At 47.2% G+C, this 23610-nt stretch overlaps 1 protein-coding gene across 1 annotated transcript in view; it reads left to right on the top strand.

The window, feature by feature from the left end:
• Window positions 1-23610, top strand: part of DNAJC9 (DnaJ heat shock protein family (Hsp40) member C9) — a 43716-nt gene that overhangs the window by 10832 nt on the left and 9274 nt on the right. The window contains exons 2-3 of the mRNA XM_029609187.1: window positions 6360-6500; window positions 17562-17819. Coding sequence (XP_029465047.1) covers window positions 6360-6500; window positions 17562-17819 — 399 coding nt within the window. The remainder of the gene's footprint in view (window positions 1-6359; window positions 6501-17561; window positions 17820-23610) is intronic.

Here is a 23610-nt window from a genome sequence, read left to right as displayed (position 1 = left end):
CTCTCTGCCCTCATAACAGCTGGAGCAGTCAAATCTGTCTTGCGGCAGCAAGGGAAGGGAATCTATTTTTGCTATTTCATGATACCAAAGAGAATAGAAGAACTCCATCCTATTCTGGACCTGTGAGGTTTGAACGGGTTTCTAAAAAAGGGAAAAGTTCAAAATGGTCTCTCTGGGCACCCTGATTCCCCTCCTGCATGGGGGGGACTGGCTTTGCTCCCTTGATTTCAAGAAATTATATGCCCACGTTGAAATCTTCCTCAGCCACAGGAAGTATCTTTGGTTTGTTGGGGGCGAGAGACATTTCCAATACAAGGTGTTGCCGTTCGGCCTAGCCTCTGCCCCTCGTGTCTTCAAGTGCTTGGCAGTGGTGGGAGCACACATCCACTGTCTAGGGGTGCAGGTGTTCCCCTATTTGGATGATGGACTGGTCAAGAGCAACTCCAGGAGGAATCACTTCAGTCTCTGCACTTGACCATTCGGATGCTGTAGGCCCTCAGGTTTGTCATAAACTACCCGAAGTCCCATCTAACCTCATCGCTGCAGTTGAGCTTCATCGGTGATCAGCTGGACACGACTCAGACAAGAGCTTATTTGCCCTGAGATCGGGTGCTCGCCCTGGCATCCCTCATGGGTCTGGTTCGCCGGAGCCAGTAGGTCTCCAGCTGCCTCGTGCTCCGCCGCCTGGGTCATATGGCAGCCACTGACCATGTTGCATCTCTGGCTCGCTTGTATATGTGCAGGACTCAGTGGACCCTGCAGTCCCAGTGGCTGCAAGCCACCCAGGACCTCCATGTGTGCATCCGCATTACTCTCCTTATCTTGGTGGGAGACTGCACAACTTGGAACAGGGGGTTCCTTTCCAGTCTCCCCCTTCCCAGATTGTACTCACCATGGATGCGTGGTCCCTGGGGTGGGGAGCCCATGTGGAGGGCCTCTGCATATTGCCTGTGGTCTGCTCAGGAAGCTCTGTGCCAGATCAACTTCCTGGAGCTTTCAGCGATTCGTTATGCGCTTTGGGCATTCCGGCATTGCTTGTCCAACAAGGCGGTCTTGATCCAGACTGATAACCAGGTGACAATGTGGTACATCAACAAACAGGGAGGTACAGGATCGTTCCTCCTGCTTCCTGACACAGTTCAGATTTGGTCATGGGCTCAGTCTGGGTACGTGCTGCTCCAAGCCATGTACCTTGTGGGACGGAAAATGTGATGGCAGACCGCCTCTGTCTGACCTTCCGACCCTATGAGTGGTCCCTGAATCCAGTGGTGGCAGACTGGATCTTCCACCTCTGGGGAGCCCCAGTCATGGATCTCTTTGCCTCCCCCCTGCAACAGCAAGGTGACAATTCTATTCCCTGTATATGGGGGGGGGGGGCGGCAAACCAGCCACAGACACCTTTGCCTGTCATTTGGGGCAGGGGCCTCCTGTACACGTATCCTCTGCTTCTGCTGGTGATGAAGACTCTCCTGAATCTCCAGCGGGGCAAGGTAACCATGATCCTCATAGCCCCTCATTGACTGAGGCAGATTTGGTTCCCACTCCTGCAGGATTTCTCTATCAGGGATCCAATCAGTCTGGGGACCTCCCTGGACCTTTTCACGCAGGATCAGGGCAGGCTACACTATCCCATCTTCAGGACGTTGACCCTAATGGCCTGGATGTTGAAAGGCTAATCTTGCAGCACCTTGACCTGACAGAAGATGTTTCTCGCGTCCTTGTAGCCTCCAGGAAACTGTATGGCCTGAAGTGGATGAGGTTTGCTGTGTGGTGTGAGTCACAGGTTGGATCCGTTCTCCTGCTCTACATTGAAACTGCTTGACTATCTGCTGCACCTATTGGATGCTGGCTTAAAAACCAACTCCCTTCAGAGGGTAGATGGTTCGCCTATCTCGCTGCAACCCATAGCAGAGCATTTTATTTATTTATTTTATTTATTTATTTATTATTTTTGTTATACCGAGTTTCATGATAGGGATCACATCAACCCGGTTTACAAATAACAATGTGTGCAAAGTATAGCGTAACGTAATAGATATTTCCAATACAAATTTGAACTTTAAATACAGAGAATCAATTAAAAGGTGTGAGAAAGTTACAATAAAACAGGGAAAATTAACTTGGAACTGGAAGAGGAGAGAGGTTAAACAATGCAATATTTACATTTAATACAATTAAAGTGATAGTGTAGCAGAGTAAGTAAATGAGCCTATTTGAATGAATGTGACGGTACATAAATATGAGCGGTAATATAAATAAACATGAGAATAAATATGACACAGTAGTGCATGGTGATATGATAAAACTCAAAAGGTCATAGTGAGTGTAAGTTTGTGATAGGTGGATTCTTATTTGGATCCAGATGTTACATAGGAGTTTGTGTTGTTGAGTGCGTTTTATTCAAGGCTTGGAAATGCTTTTTTGAAAAGCCAAGTTTCTAGTCTTTTCCTAAATGTTAGAGCGCATGGCTCTTGTCTTAGATCAGGTGGTATAGAGTTCCACAGAACTGGACCTGCTGTAGAGAAGGCTCTGAGACTCAAGGATTTATGTTGATAGGTTTTGGCATTTGGAATTTGGAGTGACTCTTTGTAGTATTCCCTGATAGGTCTGGCGGAAGTGTATTTTTTAAATGGTATTTGAAGATCGAGTTGCGTGAGTTGGTTGATGGTCTTGTATATGATGTTGATGGATTTATACATGATTCTATAGTGTATTGGTAGCCAATGGAGTTTTTGGAGGATAGGGGAGATGTGGTCCATTTTCCTGGAATTTGAAAGGACTCTGGCTGCGGAGTTCTGAACCATTTGTAGGGGTTTGATATAAGAAGCTGGGAGGGCCTAATAGTAAAGAGTTGCAATAATCTAGTTTTGAAAAAATTATTGCTTGCAAGATTGTTCTAAAGTCCATAGCGTGGAAAAGTGGTTTGATTCTTTTCAGAATATGTAATTTGTAGAAGCAATCTTTGGTGGTTTGGTTAATGAATGTTTTAAGGTTGAGACGATTGTCTAAGATAGCTCCTAGATCTCTTACATGGGTAGATTGAAGGAGTGCGGTTGGTTTTGGAAGTGTGTTATTGTTTTCCGGTGATATGAGCAGGAATTCCGTTTTTGAAGCGTTAAGTACGAGGTTTAGGCTGGTGAGGAGAAGTTTAATTTCTAATAAGCAACTGTCCCAGTGTTCCATTGTTTTGAGATTGTTTCTTTTATGGGAATCACGATCTGTACGTCTTCTGCGAAAAGGAAGTGTTTCAGGTTTAATTTTGTAAGAAGTTGACATAGTGGTAACAGGTAGACATTAAAGAGCGTGGGTGAAAGTGATGAACCTTGCGGCACCCCTCTGTTAGAAGGGTGGTATTGGGATTCTTTATTGTGAATTTTGACTCTATATCCTCTGTTTTCTAGGAATGTTTTGAACCAGTTTAGTGTAGCACCTGTCAATCCAATGTTTGCCAGTTGTTTTAGGAGTAGGGTGTGATTGACGGTGTCGAAGGCCGCCGAGAAGTCAAGGAGGATTAGTAAAAATGTTTGGCATTTATCAATTCCAGAAATGAGGAAGTCCGTGAGAGAGAGTAGTAAGGTTTCGGTGCTTGCAGCTTTGCGAAAACCATATTGGTTTGGGGACAGAATACTGTGGTCCTCTAAGTAGTTGGATAGTTGGGTGTTTACCAATTTTTCCATGATTTTAGCTATGAATGGGAGGTTGGAAATCGGGCAGAAGTTATTGGGATCACAAGCATTTAGATTAGGTTTTTTTTAGCAGTGGCTTGATTGATGCTGTTTTTAGGTCATCTGGGTAGATCCCATGTGATAGGGAGCAATTAATGATTTCTGCCAGTGTTTTTGCTATAGTATCAGGGATGAGAAGAAGCAATTTGGAAGGGATTTGATCAAATGGGTGTGATGACGGTTTCATTCTCTTTAACACCGAATGTATCTCTGTGATTGTGATGAGTTCGAAAGCGTTAAGTTGGATGTTTTTGTCTTGGGGGAGATATGTGATATCTGGAGCAGTAATGTTTGTAATCAGCTGATTGAGGAGATCCGATATTTTCTTATTGAAATGAAGAGCCAATTCATCTGCTTTAGTCTGGGCTAACTCTGGTGGGATATCTGGAATGATGGGTTTAGTGAGGCTGGAGACAAAGGCGAATAGGGCTTTTGAATCAAAGATTAGATGATGAACTTTCCGGGCGTAATAGTCTCTTTTTGTTTTCAGTGTGGTACTTTTGTATAAATGGAGTGAGCGTTTGTATTCAGATAGTGAGGCCGGTGAGGGGGCTTTACGCCATTTTCTTTCCTTCTGCCGAAGTAGTTGTTTGAGCTTTCGCAGTTCATCATTAAACCAGGGTTGTTTTTTGGATGCATTAGAAGACCTTGTTTTGGTTGTCAGTGGGCAGAGAGTGTTTGCTATAGATTTAGTTATTTTGGACCAGGATTGGAGGGCCGAATTGGGCGTAGAGACATCTATGAGTGGTAGATCTGAAGTAAGAAGGTTGCTGAGGTGTTCCGAGGAGCAAGGTTTTCTGTATAAGAAAGAGGGTCTTGAGTTTAGATTGGAGTCTGATCTTGGTAAAGAGAAGCTGGTGGAGATTAGCGAATGGTCAGACCATGGGACTTTTTTGCAATTTGGTTGATTTGTAAGAGAAATACCGGAGTTTGTAAAGAAGAGATCGAGCGTGTGGCCTGCTTTGTGAGTGGGTTTGTTGATTTGTTGTTTGAAACCCATTGCTGACATTGCGGTGAGGAAAGCTTCACAGTTTGTTGAAAGAGGGACTTTGTCAACATGTAAGTTGAAGTCGCCCAGGATTATAGCAGGGGAGTCAAGATTTTATGCAAGTTCTGCTTCAATTAAAGCCTCCCCTACATCCTGCTCTGTCCTGGGTCCTTAATGTTGTTGGTTCAACTCATGAAGGATCCTTTTGCGCCACTGTGCACCTGTGACCTTGAAGTACCTGACCTGAAAGTCATGTTCCTGGTTACAATCACTTCAGTATGCAGGGTCATTGAGCTTCAGGCATTGGGGACATATCCAGCATTCACTAAGTTCTTTCATGATAGGTTAGTCCTCTGTACACACCCTAAATTCCTGCCTAAGGTGGTGACAGATTTCCATCTGAACCAGTCAGCCCTGCCCACCTTTTTTCCCATGCCTCATTCGCACTAGGGTGACTGGGTACTACACAGCTTGGATTGCAAGAGAGCCTTGGCCTTCTACCTGGAGCCACAGGCAATCCACACAACTCTTCATCTTATTTGATAAAAACAGGTTGGGGGTTGCAGTTGCCAAGCAATCTCTAACTGGCTGGCAGATTGATTTCCTTCTACTGTGCGCAAGCAGGACTGCAGCTTGGGGGCCATGTCCAGGCTCATTCTGTCAGAGCCATGGCGGCTTTGGTGGCCCACCTGAAGGTGGTCCCTGTCTGAGATCTGCAAGGCTGCAACATGGCGTTCCTTCCACACTTTCGCTGCTCACTACTGTTTGGACAGGGATCGCTGACATGCTAGCAGTTTCGGCCAGTCTGTCCTCCGGAATCTCTTCCAGCTGTGGAACCCAACTCTTCCTGCCTAGGGCCCTTTTTTTCGGGTTCAGGCTGTTGTGCCTGTTAGCACCTGGTTGGATGTGTGTTGGTCTGGTATGTATTTGGGAACAGCCTGTAGCTAGAGATTCACCCATGTGTGAGTACTACCATCCTGGAGAAAGCAGAGTTGCTTACCTGTAACAGGTGTTCTCCTAGGTCAGCAGGATGTTAGTCCTCACGAAACCCACTCACTACCCTGCGGAGTTGGGTTTCTTTTTCATTTTTTGTAATTCCCTGTTACGAGACTGAAGTGAGACACATATGGACGCGTGCTAGGCATGCACAGTGTTCCTCTAGAAACTTTGACATAAGTTTTCCGTGCCGGGCTCCATCTAATGTCACCCATGTGTGAGGACTACCATCCTGCTATCCCAGGAGAGCACCTCTTACAGGTAAGCAACTCTGCTTTCAAGCAGCTACCACCCTTTTGGTAATAAGTGTTTTCTCATGATTCTTTTGTACTTTCATCCCTGAACGTTTTGCAGCATGATCTCTAGGCCTCAAATTTCATTTTTTTTATAGAAGATTTCACCTTCCTGCACCTTATTAAAGCCACTGAAATAAGTTTCTCTTGTCCCCCAGTCTCTTCTTTCTTCCAGCAAGCATTTATTTTCAGTTCTTAAATACATGTTCAAAAACTGGATTTGAAAACTAATTTGTGTGTTTTCTCAAATGAATTCCCCTGAGCTGGAGGAGTAAGTATTAATTATATCCTTAACTGTTTAGCATGTAATACTTTTTCACTGTGTATGTAGACTGTTAATTGCTTTATTTGTTACAGATTCTGGGAAGAGTTTATTCTATATTGAGTGACCAAGAACAGCGCACTTTGTACGATGAGCTGGGCACTGTTGATGAGGAAGGAGAAAACCTCAATCGGGACAGAGACTGGGAAGAGTACTGGAGGCTGCTCTTCAAAAAGGTGCGGACCCTGGAAAAAGTGCAGGGGGGGAATTTAGGGGGAAAGGACCTGGCGCTGTAGCAGCTCCCATGGGTGGTGGAGGGGAAGGGAGCTCATTGCTATGGCTGGCTACATGGGGCAGAGCTGATCTATTGTTTTATTGGGCAGTTAGAAAACTTCTTGGCATGGAAGAGAACATTTTACAAATTGGTCATTCTATTATGGCATCTTGTCTATTTTAGCTTCATTGCAGTTTGAGACTTTAAAGATAACTAATTCCCCTTCTCATAATCTGCCTTCTCGAGAGATAGTGGCAGATCAGAGAAGAAGCAGACAATAACAAGATAGAGCTGTATCCTAAGGATTCTTGCTTTCTCTCTTACTGTGTTCTCATACCAGAGGACTTCACTATAGACAAAAGGCACACTGGTCTGTTGGCCAAGATTCTCTTTGACGGGCCGTATTGTAGATTTTGCCTCACTGCTGGTGTTCTGGATATGTTTTTCTGTTTTTAAAAGGCACACTAGACTGACATCACTCTGAATCAGGAGCAGGAGCAAGCTGAGCATGAATGGGAGTGCCTCTGCCACACATCTTTATTTTCTGTGCTCATGTGATGTTTTATGCCCTCCGTGCCTTCTAAAAACATTTCCAAAAAATTGAAAAGACGTCGCCAGCACCATTCCCTGAAAAATGTTCTGCATTTTCTCACTCCCACTTAGATCTAGGTCTGTCATACTATATTCTTTCTGTCCAGTGCATATGCAATATCCCTGGACCTCCTTCCTCATTCTTACTTTATCTGATAGCTCTTCTCCTGTATTAGGGGGGTGTGATTGGGAAAACCTGAGACATGCCTCTTTACGTTTTTCCACCCTGATTTGTCTTCAAGGTGTGGAGGTGAAAGGGGGAGAGCAAAGAAGCAAAAAAAACCCAAAAAACTGCAAAAGAGAATTCCCTGACTTCTAAACATTTTTGGCTGGTGCCTAATTTTTAAATATTTCCATCCTCTGCTGTTGCCTACATTTGGCACCAGTCTCTGCACTTAAGGCACCCTCTTGTCTCTGGGCTGCATTGAAGCGAGGCTTCTGTGAGAGGGGAGATGCTGAACTGATGTATGGGGAAAGAAAAGGGCAAAAATTATACAACTTTAAAAAGAGACAAAATAGATTAAACATTTGAGGATATTTTTTTGTCCTTTAGAATTTCTTTATCTTAAAATGTGGACTGGTACCTAAATATTTCTCCAGCCCTCCTTTTTCAGTTTTTATTTTTCCCAGGAATTTGTGTTTATAATGAAAATGGGAGAAAATTAATAGTCACTTCAGCCTCCCACCATTTTTTCATTCGTTATAATAACAGTAAGTTAGAACTGAAAACATAAGTCCCTATATCTTCTGAGTTGTGGTTTGGTTTTTTTTTAGGGTGGCAGCAGGCTAACTTATTGTCTTAAAGTGCTACACATTTAAATATTCTACTTTACAGCTCCCTAAGGACAGTGGTGAACTTGAATTCTGAATCTCTTACTATTACATTGCAGCATGCCTCACATGCCTGTGGGGGATGGATGGGGGTAGATGTGGTGGAAAGATAGTACAACTGGAGTCTGACAAGCTTGGGGGACAATGTGGATGCACAGTTACAATATACTCCATGATGCTCCCATTTAGCGATTACTTTGACAGTATGGCATATGTTTTGGAAAGTACAAGGAATCTCAGAATGATATTCTCAGATTTCACATCTATTAGCTAATTCTAAACTTTCTCGGGTTACATATTCAGTAGACATGATACTTTGGAAAGAGGCAGGTGTCCGGTATTTGGCACAATTCTGGGAGGTCAAGGCTTTTAAAAATGTTCAGTCCTTGCAAGACAAGCTTGGTATTCCAAGTCATACTAGATATATTTACTTTCAGCTGAGGAGAGATATGTTTAGAGTCCCTATGGGGCCAATCTTTTTGAGATATAAGATGAGGGTGGAGAGTGTTTATACAATCTGCTTTAGTCCTCAAGATCATCACAAAGCTGAATTGTTTACTTTTAGTGATGATCAAACCACTGGCTCTGGTTCGAATGACAAACAGAATGCAGATCTTGATACAGCTCTTGATGAGACTGACAATTGACCAGAGCTCCATCTTCAAATTATCTATTTGCAATAAAATCTGGAGCTGACATACCGGTTATTACACCGTACATATCAATTTTCTTGATTTAGTGCTTCAAGTCCTGTGTTGGCTACAGTGTGGTGAGCAGGAGAGCAATATCCATATGTGGTGGGGAAGTAGGGAAGTTTTTGAGATTAACTTAGATAATTGGTACCAATGGATAACTTAAGTCAGAAATCAAATAGTTTAGAACGATTCAATTGTTACCGATTGCACCTTCTTTGTAAAGTTTTAGCTATTTTTTTTTTTTTAATATTTGTGCCCTATTGTAAACCATTATGATGGTAAATAACTTAATGACAGTATAGAAAAAAACTTTTAAATAAATAAAATACATTTTGGGCCTGATATCATACTGTCTGAACAGGACTTGTCAAACGAGAGAAGGCTGTTATCTCATGTATTGCAAGCTGGACGATTGACAATTGTGTATTTTTGGAAAACCTAACTAAAATTCCCTGTACGTACCAGGATCAGTCCAGACGGTGGGTTATGTCCCCCGTCCAGCAGATGGAGTCAGAACAGAGCTCGAGAGTGGCACCTCATAGGCTAGCGCACCCTCTGCTGGAGCTCAGTATCTTTCTGACTCCAGCAGATGTGAGTTGGGGAAACCAGAGCTTCCCCAGAGTGACAGGTTTTCGGACTTATTTTGCTCTTCTTTGAGTTTCTCCCTGTCATTTCTTTCTTCTGTTAACAGGTTGGATCAAGTTAGTTGGAAAAAAAAAAAAAGTTTTCAAGGCAAATTTTGTCAGGTTAATTTTTGAGGAGGCGTGCCTTCCGATTTCTATTCTGCCTCCTCCTGCTGTTCTCTACTCACGTTTTGGGTAAGTTTTGATTTTTGTGCTTTTGCCTTTCAGCGTTTTCAGCCGGCAGAGCCGGCTCCTGCGACCTTTACTGTCAGTCCCGCGGCCCGGCACATCTCTCTCGGGCCTGGGCGCGCCGGCAGGGATTTTTCCCGCCGGTGCCTGAGGACTGTTTGGGCGGGTTGTGCAGGCCTTTTCGGCCCCCCCGCGGTGCGATCTTTTTCGGCCCCCCCCCCCGAGGCGTCCTTCTCGTCGCGGCGTTCCGATGCCGTGCTTTTCTCGTTGCGAGACCTGCGGAGAGCAGGGGTCTCGTCTCTCGAGGGAGGGGGTTTGCCCGCGCTGCCTTCCAGAAGAGGAAGACGCCGCGCACGGCTCGGGTTCGCTCCCGACGCCCCCCTCCCCGCAGCCCGGGAAGCGTGGGCCGGCCATTTCCTCGCCGAGGGCGGGAATGGCGGCCATTTTGGAGGGGATCTTGGCGCGGCAAGCGCTCAGGAGGAGGAAGCTGCAGCTCGGGGCGTACCTCGCCTCCCTCGTAGCTCCGAGGAGGGCCTGCCGGTTCGTCTACCTCAGGAGGCCTCTACTTCGGGCGCGCCTCCCGGTCTGCCGTTTTTCTCGCCAGATTTTATTTTAAAAATGCATATGGCATATTTACAGGGTCTGGCGGATCCGGGGGGTGCTCCAGCAGGTCCTTCTCCTCCCAAGATCCCTAAGCTAGCTTTACCACCCTCCGGGCCTCGGATTCCGGCTGGGGCGGTTCCAGGGACCTCTGCTCTGCCATCCCCGCCTCGAGCTGTGGGAGCGGCTTCCTCGACGGGATGTGACCCCGCGGACCCTCCGGATCCGGCGCAACTGGATGGCCAAGCGGAAGGCGACGACCTGCGCGCCCTACGAATCTTCCACAGGGAAGAGCTGCAGGATCTGCTCCAGCAGACTCTGCAAGAACTGGATTTGGATCCGCCGCCGGACCCTCTGGCACCGGTGGCTCCGGCGGTTGCGACGTGTTCCAAGAAAGGTGATCCAGTTCTAGCCGCCCTCAGACCTCGGGCGAAGGCTTTCCCGGTGCATGAATCCTTCCTGCAGCTACTTACGGGGGAATGGGACGCCCCCGAGGCTGCATTGAGGGTCTCCCGTGCCATGGAAAAATTGTATCCGCTGCCGGAGGATTTCTTGGATCTCGTCCGGTTTCCCAAGGTGGACTCGGCGGTATCAGCGGTGACGAAGAGGACGACGATCCCGGTCACTGGCGGTACGGCCCTACGGGACACGCAAGACCGCAAGCTGGAAACGTTCCTCAAGAGAGTGTTTGAAGTCTCGGCCCTAGGCATGCGTGCCGTCATGTGTACTTCGTTGACTCAGAGGGCTAGTCTGCTCTGGGTTCAGCAGCTCTTGACGTCTCAGCAGTTGCCTCCGGATGAGGCCGCTCAGGCCGACAGCCTAGAATCTGCCATTGCATACGGGGCGGATGCTCTGTATGACCTCTTCCGTGTGCTGGCCCGGTCCATGGTCTCGGTGGTGGCCGCTCGGAGGCTGTTATGGCTTCGAAATTGGTCGGCGGACGCCTCTTCTAAGTCGAGTTTAGGATCCCTGCCTTTTCGGGGGAAGTTTCTCTTTGGCAATGATCTGGATGAAATCATCAAATCGCTGGGAGAAAACTCAGTGCATCGTCTACCCGAAGATAGACAGCGACCCTATCGGGCGTTTGCCTCCACCAGAACCAGAGCTAGGGCACAGCGACGTTACCGGTCGTACCGGCAGCCGGGCCCTCGCGCAGCCCCCAGCAGGCCACAGCCTTGGTCGCGTTCCTTTCGCGGGCGGAGGCCCGCGAGAGAGGGCTCGGGGCAGGGGAACCCCCCCCGCCAAATCCACCCAATGATGCCAGAGCGGCCCACTCCTCCGGTCCGCCCATCGGGGGTCGACTCACGGAATTCTTCGAGGAGTGGGCACATATTACCGCAGATCAGTGGGTCCTGGACACCATCCAGCACGGCTACGCATTGGAGTTTGTCCGTCCGCCACGGGACAAGTTTCTCTTCTCCCCATGCGGCTCCGAGCTCAAGAGAATGGCGGTCCAGCAGACTCTAGACCGACTCCAGGATATAGAGGCTATTGTACCCGTCCCCTTCGCCGAGGTGGGCTCGGGGCATTATTCCATCTACTTTGTAGTTCCCAAGAAGGACGGTTCGATCCGGCCCATACTGGATTTGAAGGAGGTCAACCGGTCCCTGCGGGTCAGCCGTTTTCGCATGGAGACACTGCGGTCGGTAATTGCCGCAGTGCACCGGGGGAGTTCCTGGCTTCCTTGGATCTGACGGAGGCGTATCTACACATTCCCATACGTCCGGACCACAGGCGTTACCTTCGCTTCAAGATTCTCGGACAGCATTTCCAGTTTCGGGCCCTACCCTTCGGACTTGCGACGGCTCCTCGGACCTTCACCAAGATCATGGTGGTAGTGGCGGCGGCCCTTCGAAAGGAGGGGATCTTAGTGCATCCCTACCTGGACGACTGGCTGGTGCGGGCAAAGTCCTTCTCGCATGGACAGGCCTTGGTGGCCAGGGTCTTAGAGGTTCTGCGCTCCCTGGGTTGGGTCGTGAACCTCCACAAGAGTTCCCTCGTTCCGTCTCAACGCTTGGACTTCCTGGGCGCGACCTTCGACACGCAACAGGGCATGGTGTTCCTGCGGTCAGACAAGGCCCTCTCCTTAAGGGAGCACATACGTCAGTTCGCGTCCTTGGGGGAACCCACCGCTTGGAATTATCTGCAGCTCCTGGGTGTGATGGCTTCCACGATCGACATGGTGCCCTGGGCATTTGCACACCTGCGTCCCCTGCAGGCGTCGCTGCTTTCTCGTTGGAAACCGGTCTCACAGGAGTATCAAGTGATTCTACCTCTTCCTCAGGCGGCTCGGGACAGCCTCAAGTGGTGGTTGGTGCCGTCCCATCTGGCTCGCGGCGTTTCGCTCGAAATTCCCACTTGGGTGGTGGTGACCACGGATGCCAGCCTCGTGGGTTGGGGCGCCGTCTGCGACCGCAGCGCCACACAGGGACTGTGGACCTCGGAGGAGTCTCGGTGGCCGATCAATCGCTTGGAGACCAGGGCGGTACGACTAGCGCTCCAGCGTTTTCTCCCCTTGGTTCGGAACAGGGAGGTGCGGATTCTTTCCGACAACGCGACCACCGTGGCTTACATCAATCGTCAGGGCGGAACGAGGAGCGAGCACGTCTCCGCAGAAACCACTCTCCTGATGGCATGGGCGGAACTCCATCCCGCCCGGCTCGCGGCCTCGCACATTGCCGGGGTGGACAATATCCAAGCGGATTACCTCAGTCGGCAGCGGCTGGACCCCGGCGAGTGGTCTCTCTCCGACGCGATGGAACTTCTTGTTCACCGCTGGGGGACGCCGCGACTGGATTTAATGGCGACGGCCGCCAACACAAAGGCCCCGCGCTTCTTCAGTCGCAGACGGGAGCGCGGCGCGGAGGGAGTAGATGCTCTCGTGCTGCCGTGGCCAGCGGACCAGTTGCTCTATGTCTTTCCTCCCTGGCCCCTAGTGGGCAAGGTCATTCGCAGGATAGAGAACCACCCGGGCCTCGTGATTCTCGTGGCCCCGGAATGGGCGCGACGTCCCTGGTTCGCGGACCTGCTCCTCCTGGCGGTGGACGGACCGATTCGTCTGGGTCACCTTCCCCGGCTCCTGCACCAGGGTCCGGTATTTTTCGACCAGGCAGAAACTCTTTTGTCTTGCGGCATGGCTTTTGAGCGGCGCCGCCTCCGCCGCAGGGGATATCCGGAGGCGGTGATCTCGACGATGCTTAAGGCCCGCAAGACTTCCACTTCGGTTGCCTATGTTCGAGTGTGGAAAGTCTTCGAGGCCTGGTGTGCCACTCATGAGGCCCGGCCCACGGAGGCGACTGTTTCTCTAATCCTTCAGTTCTTACAGGATGGTTTGGATAAGGGCCTCGCGTATAATTCTCTCAGAGTGCAAGTAGCGGCCTTGAATGTCCTGGTACGGACCACGGCTTCTCTCCTTCAACATCCGGACATCGCCCGATTTCTGAAAGGAGTTCAGCATTTCCGGCCTCCGGTCAGGGATCCCTGCCCGTCGTGGAATCTTAATCTAGTGCTCCGGGCCCTGGCGGGGGCTCCCTTCGAACCTCTTCAAGGTTCTACTCTCAAGGATCTCACCATGAAGACGGTCTTCCTCTTAGCGATATGCTCCGCCCGTCGTATCTCGGAACTGCAAGCGCTATCTTGCAGGGAGCCCTACCTACGTATCTCGGAGGCCGGGATCTCGCTTCGTACAGTGCCTGCCTTCCTGCCGAAGGTGGTTTCTCCGTTTCATTTGAACCAGACGATTGAACTCCCGGCATTCTCTACAGAGGAGTCTCGGGCTCTCCGACACCTGGACGTGAAGCGAGTGCTCCTCCACTACTTGGAGGTTACCAATGACTTCCGGGTCTCCGATCATCTGTTTGTCCTCTGGTCGGGACCTAAGAAGGGTGCCGCCGCGTCAAAGACGACCATTGCCCGCTGGATCAAGGATGCCATCTCGGCGGCCTACATTGGTTCTGGTCGGGATCCACCCAGGGGCGTCCGAGCTCACTCTACTCGCTCGCAGGCAACTTCCTGGGCTGAGTCTCGTTCCGTCTCGCCACAGGAGATTTGCCGGGCGGCGACATGGAAGTCGCTGCATACGTTCGCCAGGCACTATCGGTTGCACCTGGCTCCTTCGGGATCTGGCCACTTTGGCGATCAGGTCCTCCGAGCAGGGCTCTCAGGGGCCCACCCGGTTTAGGGAAGCTTTGGTACATCCCACCGTCTGGACTGATCCTGGTACGTACAGGGAAAAGAAAATTATTCCTTACCTGCTAATTTTCGTTCCTGTAGTACCATGGATCAGTCCAGACGCCCACCACTCTGGGATTTTAAGCTCCTGCTCGGGTTTTGACTGTATAACTGTCTTGTTTTCTATTTTTCCTCGTCTACCTTGTTTTGTTCGAGGTTGCAGCTCCTCACAAGTTGCCTGTTGCGACCTGGGTTGCTGGTCGCACTTGTTATTGTTCTTGATGTTTCACTCACGTCAGGTTTCTTGATCCAACTTGGTTTTTACCTTGCTATTTTTAGCTTTGTTATTCATGATACTGAGCTCCAGCAGAGGGTGCGCTAGCCTATGAGGTGCCACTCTCGAGCTCTGTTCTGACTCCATCTGCTGGACGGGGGACATAACCCACCATCTGGACTGATCCATGGTACTACAGGAACGAAAATTAGCAGGTAAGGAATAATTTTCTTGTCTCTGGCGACATAAAATTGTGGCATTAAGCCAGTTTTAGATTGCATTACATTTGCCTTTAAAAGTATCATAGCATCATAGTGGCTATGATGCTATGAGGGGAAAATTGTGGAAGTGGCATACCCCAAATTAGAATTCTGTATAATTTTTGAACAACATCTGATGTGCTGTTCAAACCTTGTTGGTCCACTGTTTGGTAGTTGTCAGCTATATACTTCATGTATCTCTTTTGCAGTGTCATGAGCCGTGTCTGTCCTATTTTCTGGAAAAAGTTAAAAAAAAATACTTATTGTGGAGTTAGGCTGCTACTATTTGTATAGTATTAGGTGTCTTATGGGTTCTTTTAAGTTGTCATTTGGTATTGGAGGGGTTTTAAAATGGTTAATTGTATGTTTGTTATACTTATTTTTAAATGTGAGCCACTAGATTTTATTATAAATGGTGGGGAATCATTCTATTAAAATTCAACTGCAGTAGCATGATATGTATAAATAAGCTGTGTAAAAATTATTGCTTTCAAACTGGCACACGTAGTTGGCCTGTGCCCAAGGCCGTGGCCATTTTATAACATATGCATGCTTGTTAGTCTCATTGCATGTACATGAGGGCGTACGTGCAAAAATCCCTCTTCTACAGCGTAAATGTTTCAGTTCATCCACCAGATTGCCCAATTAACAGATAGGTCCTCCACTGCCACCCCTGGTTTGCAAACCTACACTTCCTCCCACCCAGTTACGCCAGACCCTTTAACCCCCTTATCCATAGCAGAAGTAGTTACCCAGCGGGGGACTTCGGCACATGTTAGGGCACTAAGTATTTACGCACGCATCGCTGGTTCGTGCCCCTTTTTGAAAACTGTAGTCGTAGGCGCACTGCAGAGATATTCGCATATCCAGGTGGCTTTTAAAACCTGCTTGACACGTACAAGCCTGACTGACTTATTCACACAACCTCTAATGCACGTGCCTGACTTCTAAACCTCGCCTTTATATATTCTAACTAGAAAAGCTTCATTTGTTTGATCTGCAGAGAGCTTGAATATTTGACTACTTGTCTACAGCCTGGTTGTCAGATTTGTTTCATCCCTGAACTGGAGGCATACTGACCCAGTTTGATTTCTAGATAACCAGAATGAATGTGCATGAGATACATTTGCATGCATGGGGTCTGGTGCACTCACTTTTTTTTTTTTTTTTTTTTTCTCTCGTTCAGATTTTCAGATAGCTGAATATTGAGCAGTCAGTCAAAATAATGGTCTCTGGTTCCAGACTGCATGGTGGACTTAGCTGGGGCGCTGCGTTTAATAACGTAGCAAATTAGTCAGGTTGAAACACTTTACAATAGATGATGGCCTTTTCTGGAACTGGGTTGCAGAGTAGTTGAGTAAATGACTGTCATTCCTGAATAAGTAGCATCTTGTACAGTAATGCCTGCCCTTTATCTCTGTGTGTAATCCACATGATTTTCCATTTTATTAATTACCAGACTCTGCCTATTCACCATACCATCTGAATAGTTCAGGCTGAATTCTTAACTTCATTTGGAGTCCTCTGAAACAAGGTGTGAGACAGTTTGCACAGGAATGCCAGTACAGGTTTTGGGGTGTAAACTGTATGAGAGTAGAGTAATTTTGGTATTGTCAGCACTCTGTAATCTGCAGGAGCTGTCACTTTGTAAATCTCAGTACACAGCAGGCTCAGGTCTCTGTAGTATGATGGGGAAAGAGTAATCAAGAGGCCTGTGATGAAAATAGATCAGCAACATTCGTTCTATGTCTGACTGACCTTCCATTATCCTAGCACCAGGCAAGTGATTCTAGAAGAGGATGTGGCCACCTTCATTTTACTTCTGGCAAAAGTAAAATGTTTCTGGGAGGGGGAAAAGAGGGTGAAGGGCATGGTGGGGCAGGAGGAACCCAAGAGGAGGAGGTATGAGAGAGGCTGAAAGGGAGGAACCTGAGCTGCAACTTTTCACAGGGGTCCACTTGTTTAGAATAAGTTGTTAGATTCTCCATATTCTGTGTGTTAGGGTTTTTTAATTTAATTGAGAAGATACTAGTTCTAAAAGCTTAGCCCTTGCCATCATTAGTCTTAAGTAAATTTGAGGTACTGCGCCTCATCAGAACCCCGGTCCTTTGTCTGTGCTGGATAGCTGCTGGGTAAGTTCTGGGAGTGAGACTTTTAAAGGCAGGAAGAGTGGCAATGTGAAGGAACAATTCAAGGTTAACAATATTTTACTTAAAAAAATAAATAAAATTTGAGAACTGAGAAATGTGCAAGTTGATTTGAATGTCTACATTGGTGATTTCAAAATTGGCCTCTTTCCAATCTGTTTGATTTTCACAATCTAAAATTATTTGCCTTCTGTATACAAGCTTACATTTTGGTCTGAACATGATTTTATTTTGTTTACCTTGGAAACCAGATGTAGGGTCCCATGAACCACTGATCTAGAAAGACAACTTTGCTAATTAAAGCTACCACACTATCTTCTTGTCTCCATCCCAAAATACTTGGGCAGACTTATAAAAAATAATTTGAATTTGCCCAAGATATTTAATACATTGTTATACAGTTTCACTGGTGATCTGATAGCTGACTCTTCATGTCTAGGTACTCAAGTGGAGGTACACAGGCAATTTGTGAAGCACCTGTAGATTGTTTCTGCTTCCTAGTCTACAGATGTCATTTGAATAATCATTCAGATGTGAGAAATTAGCAAAATAATTCTGTAGAAGTACAAGCATTTACCATTTTTGTCCAGTATTGAGAGATGCATATAAATTTGTACTTTATCAGCATGCTTGCTTGTTCCAGATTACCGTGGAAGATATTAAAGCCTTTGAAGAGACGTATAAAGGTTCTGAGGAAGAAGTGACAGATGTGAAACAGGCCTACTTGGACTTTCATGGAGACATGGACAAGATCATGCAGTCTGTCCTGTGTGCCGTAGAAACAGAGGATGAGCCCAGGATTCGAAAGATCATTCAACAAGCCATAGATTCTGAAGAGGTTCCTGTCTACAATGCTTTTGTAAAGGAGTCTAAGAAAAAGCAGGATCGAAGGAAAAAGAGGGTATGCTGCTGACTGAAGTGACATTCTTCTGTTTATAGGCCCTTCCAACTCACTATCTGTTCCAAACACTGTATCAGAAGCAGGCTCTTAAACCTTCTCTTCAAGGTTGTTTACCTTAGCTGCCATGGTCATATTGATAAATGACAGTTCAGACTCTAGGGAATGCTAAGGTGGTTTTTTTGTTTGTTTTTTGTTTTTTTTAAGTAAAGTGTGAACTAATGGCTCTCATGGGGATTAAGGCCAGAGGAAGAACTAGAGAATGCTGTCCAGGTCTGTACTGTGCAACCACCAGCACTATCACGGATGAGCTTACCTTAGTCAGAAGGGGTATCACTTCTGAGTCTTCCACACATTTGAGGGGCACACGTGAGCAAAAGGAATTTATCCCTTTCTCTCATACAGAATTTGTTTGCATCCCTTAAGAGGGACTTTCAGTAGTTACCCTTCTGAAATGGTTGGTGCTTGCTTGATGTGCCTTTTTCTCTAAGAGCCTCGGTGAATTCACAAAGCTTGAGAGGCTGCTTGATCTGCACCATGTTGCCATCTGTATGATTCATTGAGTTTCTATTTGAGAATCCCCATATTCCATGCCCCCATCACAAATAAGCTAATTTAATTTTTTACAAGACACAGGAGAGGATTCACTTCTGCTGGAAAAGTTCACTGTAATTATTATGCTTCTAGTTTCAGATGTAACTGGTTGAGCACCTTCTGGTGCTTTTACATACAAGTTTTAGTTCATCTCCCCTTTAGCCTGGGTTACTAGCCAAACTAACAATTTGTTTAAAGGACATAAGTCTTCATGGACTACCCTTCCTTACAGAGCATTTCCCAAATGTCTGACTTTCACATCAATACACAAAATTTTCCCGTCGATAGCAGGGCTGAATTAGTCATGCTGTCTGGGAGCACTCGTGACACGAAGTAGACTGAGTTTCCTCAGTGAGTCACGGAGCTTTGACTGTGTGCAGCCATGTGATCTTCCCGCGCGTTTCCCCTCTTCTCAGTTTTTTTTTTCTACGAGCCAGTCACACGCAAGGCTTTTCCTCTCAACCCTTTTTTTTTCCTGTCAGGAAATCTTTTTGGTGATTTACATTTTTTCGATCGGAGATGGCTTCGAAGCCATCAGGATTTAAATACTGCCAGTGTGGACATAACTATTGCTACATTTGTTTAGGCCCGGACCACGACCAAGCCTCATGTAGAGACTGTGGTCTGATGTCTGAGGGCCCAGTGCCAGATCGCTGAAAAGATGGAGCGGCTCCAAACAGGCTCTTATGCCTCAACAGCCCATGGGACCAGAGAAGAAGGGCAAAGCGTCCATGAAGACTTCCTCCCTTGGACCAACTGAGATGCGCCGCACCGATCCAGGTACCGGTCCTGGGTTCGACAGACCCTTAGAGCCCCCAAAAAAGCCGGGGCGCTGGCAGAGGTACCTCAGTGAAGAGTCGGTGCGTTGATCGGGCCACAGGGCTCTGTACCCGGTCGCCCCCCCCCCCCCCCACTCCTCGAAGCATAAGAGAAAAACGGCACACCTTCGCACTCAACTCTATGGACGCACTGAGCGACCTGAGTGTTCGGCGCATGAAAAACATTAGACTCCTACGACGCACCCCCAGCATCCGACATAAGCTGTGACGCACGCTTTGAGGTCACTGATGCAATCAAGTCAGAAACAACTGCTCCACAAAAAGTCTCAAAGACAAACACACCCAGAGCCTCATCCACTCACTCTGGATGCTCTACAACACCTAAACATCCATGTGACAGACCAGATATAGATATTAAGCTCCTTTCTGACCTGCATTCCCAGTCCTCGAAGGAGGCATCAATCAGTGGAGTTTTTTCAGATTTGTCTTTGGTATCTCACAGCAAAAGGTTATTTCCTCAACTGCAAATACCCCTTGTGAAAAGGCACAGACCATTGCCGGTCATTCCACCTACACCTCAGAACAGAAGAACAACTCCACAAGGTATCTTGTTGGCTGCATTACCTACAAGACCATCACAACCAGGAACCCTGGCATCCACGGCCATGATAAAAAAAAAAAAAAAAAAAAAAAAAAAATTTCGCAGGCTTTAAGTTCATTTTTTGAAGATCTTGAACATGCAAAATCAGATCCACCGGTAGAATCTCCTCACCATTCTCCACCTTCATTGCCTGCTCCTAGACCTGATCCAGCTGACTTTCCATCACCGGCTCTCCCATACAATCTGGATTCACAAATAACAACTCATCCTCCCCAAATTCCTCTATGGGAATGCCCTCTGACCCGCTGGAAGGTTTCCCAGAACCGTATTCACTGCCGGAGGACCTCTCATACACAAAATTCATTGAGAAGGTGGGGAATCTTCTTCAAGCAGAGACAGGTAAAATTCCCGATCCCAGAGCTGAGATGCTGGGAATTCTTAAAATTATTCGCAATGCCACCAGAACTGACGGCTTTACCCCCTCATTCGGTTTTGATGGGGTCCTGCACAAGATGTGGGAAACCCCTTTTTCCACCATCGCATCTCGTAAAATTTAAAATACAGAATGAGAAATTCTGCCATCTATTAATCCACTCAACTTCCCCATAACTCCATCGTAGTTGAGTCTGCATTAGGAAAGGCAAAGCGTTCCAAGATACATGCAAATGCACCCCCGGGACAGGATAAAAAATGCTTGAATGATTTTGGCCAAAAAGTATACAATTCCACAATGTTGTCTACAAATAACATCAGTTTTTTAGATGACACAATATCTATACAAGTGTCATCAAAAACTGCACCCCATTTGCCTAGCTGAGGATAACACCCTCCCACAGGCCTTCCTAGACATCGACGAAGGTCTCCGACACTTACTTAGATTAGTCTGAGGCTTTTGAATCTTCTGCAAGAGCTTCCTCAATGGCCATAGCAGCCAGGCGACTTGCTTGGCTAAAAGCAAGTGTGATTCGTGACAATGTTCACGAAAAATTGACAGATATCCCATATGTGGGTGATAACTTATTTGGTGACAAGTTCGGGGAAACAGTGTCCCATCTAAAAGAACAGGGCACGGCAGTACTCTCACCACTTCCTCTGGCACACACAAGACCCAATCAAAGATTCTATCCTTCCTATTGCAGGAGGTCCTATCAAAGAGCACACTCCAGACTGTTCATACCTTATAGGTCTCAGCAATATGGTCAACCAAGACCTTAATCGTAACCCACTCAATCCAAGGGGCAGGTCTCGTCAACAGCGACAACCGAAACAGACAGCTGCACCTCCGCAAAAGCAACCGCCTGCTTTTTGATTGTCAGAGAGCCACCCCCACCAGCATTTATAGGAGGACGTCTGTGCTTCTTTTTCAGCAACTGGGAGTCCATCACCACAGATCATTGGGTGCTCAACATAATCAAGGAAGGTTATCGCCTAAACCTCTTGACCCTCCCATCTCTTCCCCACATACCTCCTCTACGGAGTACATCTTCCCACTTATCCCTCAACGCAGAGGTTACAAATCTGCAGATTCAGAAATCTATTCAATCAATCCCTCTTCAACAACAAAATCAGGGATTCTATTCCCAATACTTCCTCATCCCAAAGAAATCGGGGTGAGGTGTCTCCGCCTCATTCTAGATTTACAAAACCTCAACAAACATATCTAGAAAGAGAGAAGTTAAAGATGACCTCTCTCAAGAACATCTTACTTCTGTTATAGCCCAATGATTGGCTATGCTCTATCGACCTGAAGGATGCATACTCCCATATACCCATGCACCCATCTTCGTGGCGCTACCTCTGCTTTCAAGTTCAGAACACACACTGTCAATACAAAGGTCTGCCGTTTTGGCCTGTCCTCAGCCCCAAGAGTATTCACGAAATGTCTAGCAGTGGTGGTGGCTCATCTCAGACAACTATCAATCCAAATATTCCCTTATCTAGTTGACTGGTTGCTAGTGGCATTGGATCCAGATATGGTACACACGATCAACTGTCTCCAGACACTGGGGTTTCTCATCAATTACGAGAAATCACACAACCTACGCAAACTCTGCAATTCATAGGAACTGTCATCAATTCCGTAGAGGAGAGCCTACCTTCCCCAGGACAGAATGCAGATGCTGCATAGCGCAGAACTTATTCAGCCAAAATCAAGCATCAGCACACCAGGTTCTTCAGTGTTTGGGCCATATTGTGGCAGCCATCCATGTAGTTCCCCCACAAGAGACTGCACATGTGCCGCTTACAATGGGGCCTCAAAACTCAATGGTCACAGTTCCTGCAGCCCCTTAACTCCAGAGTTCAACTCACCAAACCAATGAAAGCAGACATTCAATGGTGGCTCTCTCCCAGCAACCTATCCTCAGGAGCTCCCTTCAGGTTGCCCCCTCATCAGCTAATGCTCATAATGGATGCCTTCAGGAAAGGTTGGGGAGCCCATCTCGATGACTTAAAAACTCAGGGACTTTGATCTCCACAAAAATCCACATACCAAATCAATCTCCTAGTTACGTGCAATCTGGAGAGCGCTTCAGACCTTCTCTTCTCAAGTCCATGGAAAAGTCTGATGGTGTACACAGACAACAAAGTTGCCATGTTTTACATAAACAAAGGAGGGTCCAGTTCATGGATACTGTGTCGAAGCAATTCGAATACTCCAATGGGCAAATACAGCCCAGGTATCCCTCCAGGCATGGACAACGTAATGGCGGACTGCCTAAGCAGGGTTTTTCACCCACACAAATGGACTTTAAATCGCGATGTGGCCCTCGCAATCTTCCAACAGTGGGGCTTCCCAACATTTGACCTCTTTGCCACTGAAATCAACCATCAAACGCGGATCTTTTGCTCAATCTACCCCAGCAAACTTCGATATGCCTCGGATGCCTTCCTCATCCCATGGACAACAGACTTACTGTATGCCTACCCTTCCATTCCGCTGATATCAAGGACAATTCAGAAATGCATTCAAGACATAGCAGACATGATCCTCATAGCTCCAGCATGGCCGAGACAATCATGGTATGCATATCTCATGCGACTTTCCATACACCCACCAATGCTGCTGGAGAACCATCCAAGACTGTTAACACAAGGAGGCGGCTCCCGCCATCTCATGGCATGGAGATTCAAAGGCAAATATTAAACCACCTAGGCCTAACTTTGCAAGTAGAAGATATCCTTATCTCATTGAGGAAGCCTTCAACCAGACGTAACTATGCTGGCAAATGGCATCGCTATCTATGGAACCTAGATCCGTTCTCTACCGCCATACAGTTACTGGAGTATCTTCATACGCTTTATCGAGGATTTGGCCACTACGTCAGAGTACATATCAGTGCTATCACAGCTGTTAATCACTCTCAAAATGGCCTGCCCATCTCTAACCATCCTTTGATCTCCAGATTCATGAAGGGCATGCTTCGCCTCAGACCACCGGTGACAAAGCCACCTGTACATGGAACTTGAACATTGTCTTGTCTTGGATCAGCTAATGCTGCCCCCCTTTGAACCATTAGACACCAGTCACATAAAATCTACCATGGAAAACAGTATTCCTGGTGGTCATCACATCAGCCAGGAGAGTGAGTTTCAAGCCTTAATTCACTACTCTCCTTATTTAGAATTCTACCCCACCTTCCTTCCTAAGGTGGTCTCTGCTTTCCTTCTTAATCAAACTATCACTCTGCCCATTTTCATGCCAAAACCTCATAACAATGATCGTGGAAAACTTCTGCACTCGCTGGACTGTAAACTGGCTCTGGCTTACTATAAACAAAGGACTCTGTCTCCTCTGAGACCTTCTCGGCTCTTCCTTTCC

This window comes from Rhinatrema bivittatum, chromosome 7, assembly GCF_901001135.1.
Source record: "Rhinatrema bivittatum chromosome 7, aRhiBiv1.1, whole genome shotgun sequence".
NCBI lineage: Eukaryota > Metazoa > Chordata > Amphibia > Gymnophiona > Rhinatrematidae > Rhinatrema > Rhinatrema bivittatum.
Note: the sequence above shows the minus strand (reverse complement) of the source record. Positions and strands in the feature narration are given on the sequence as shown.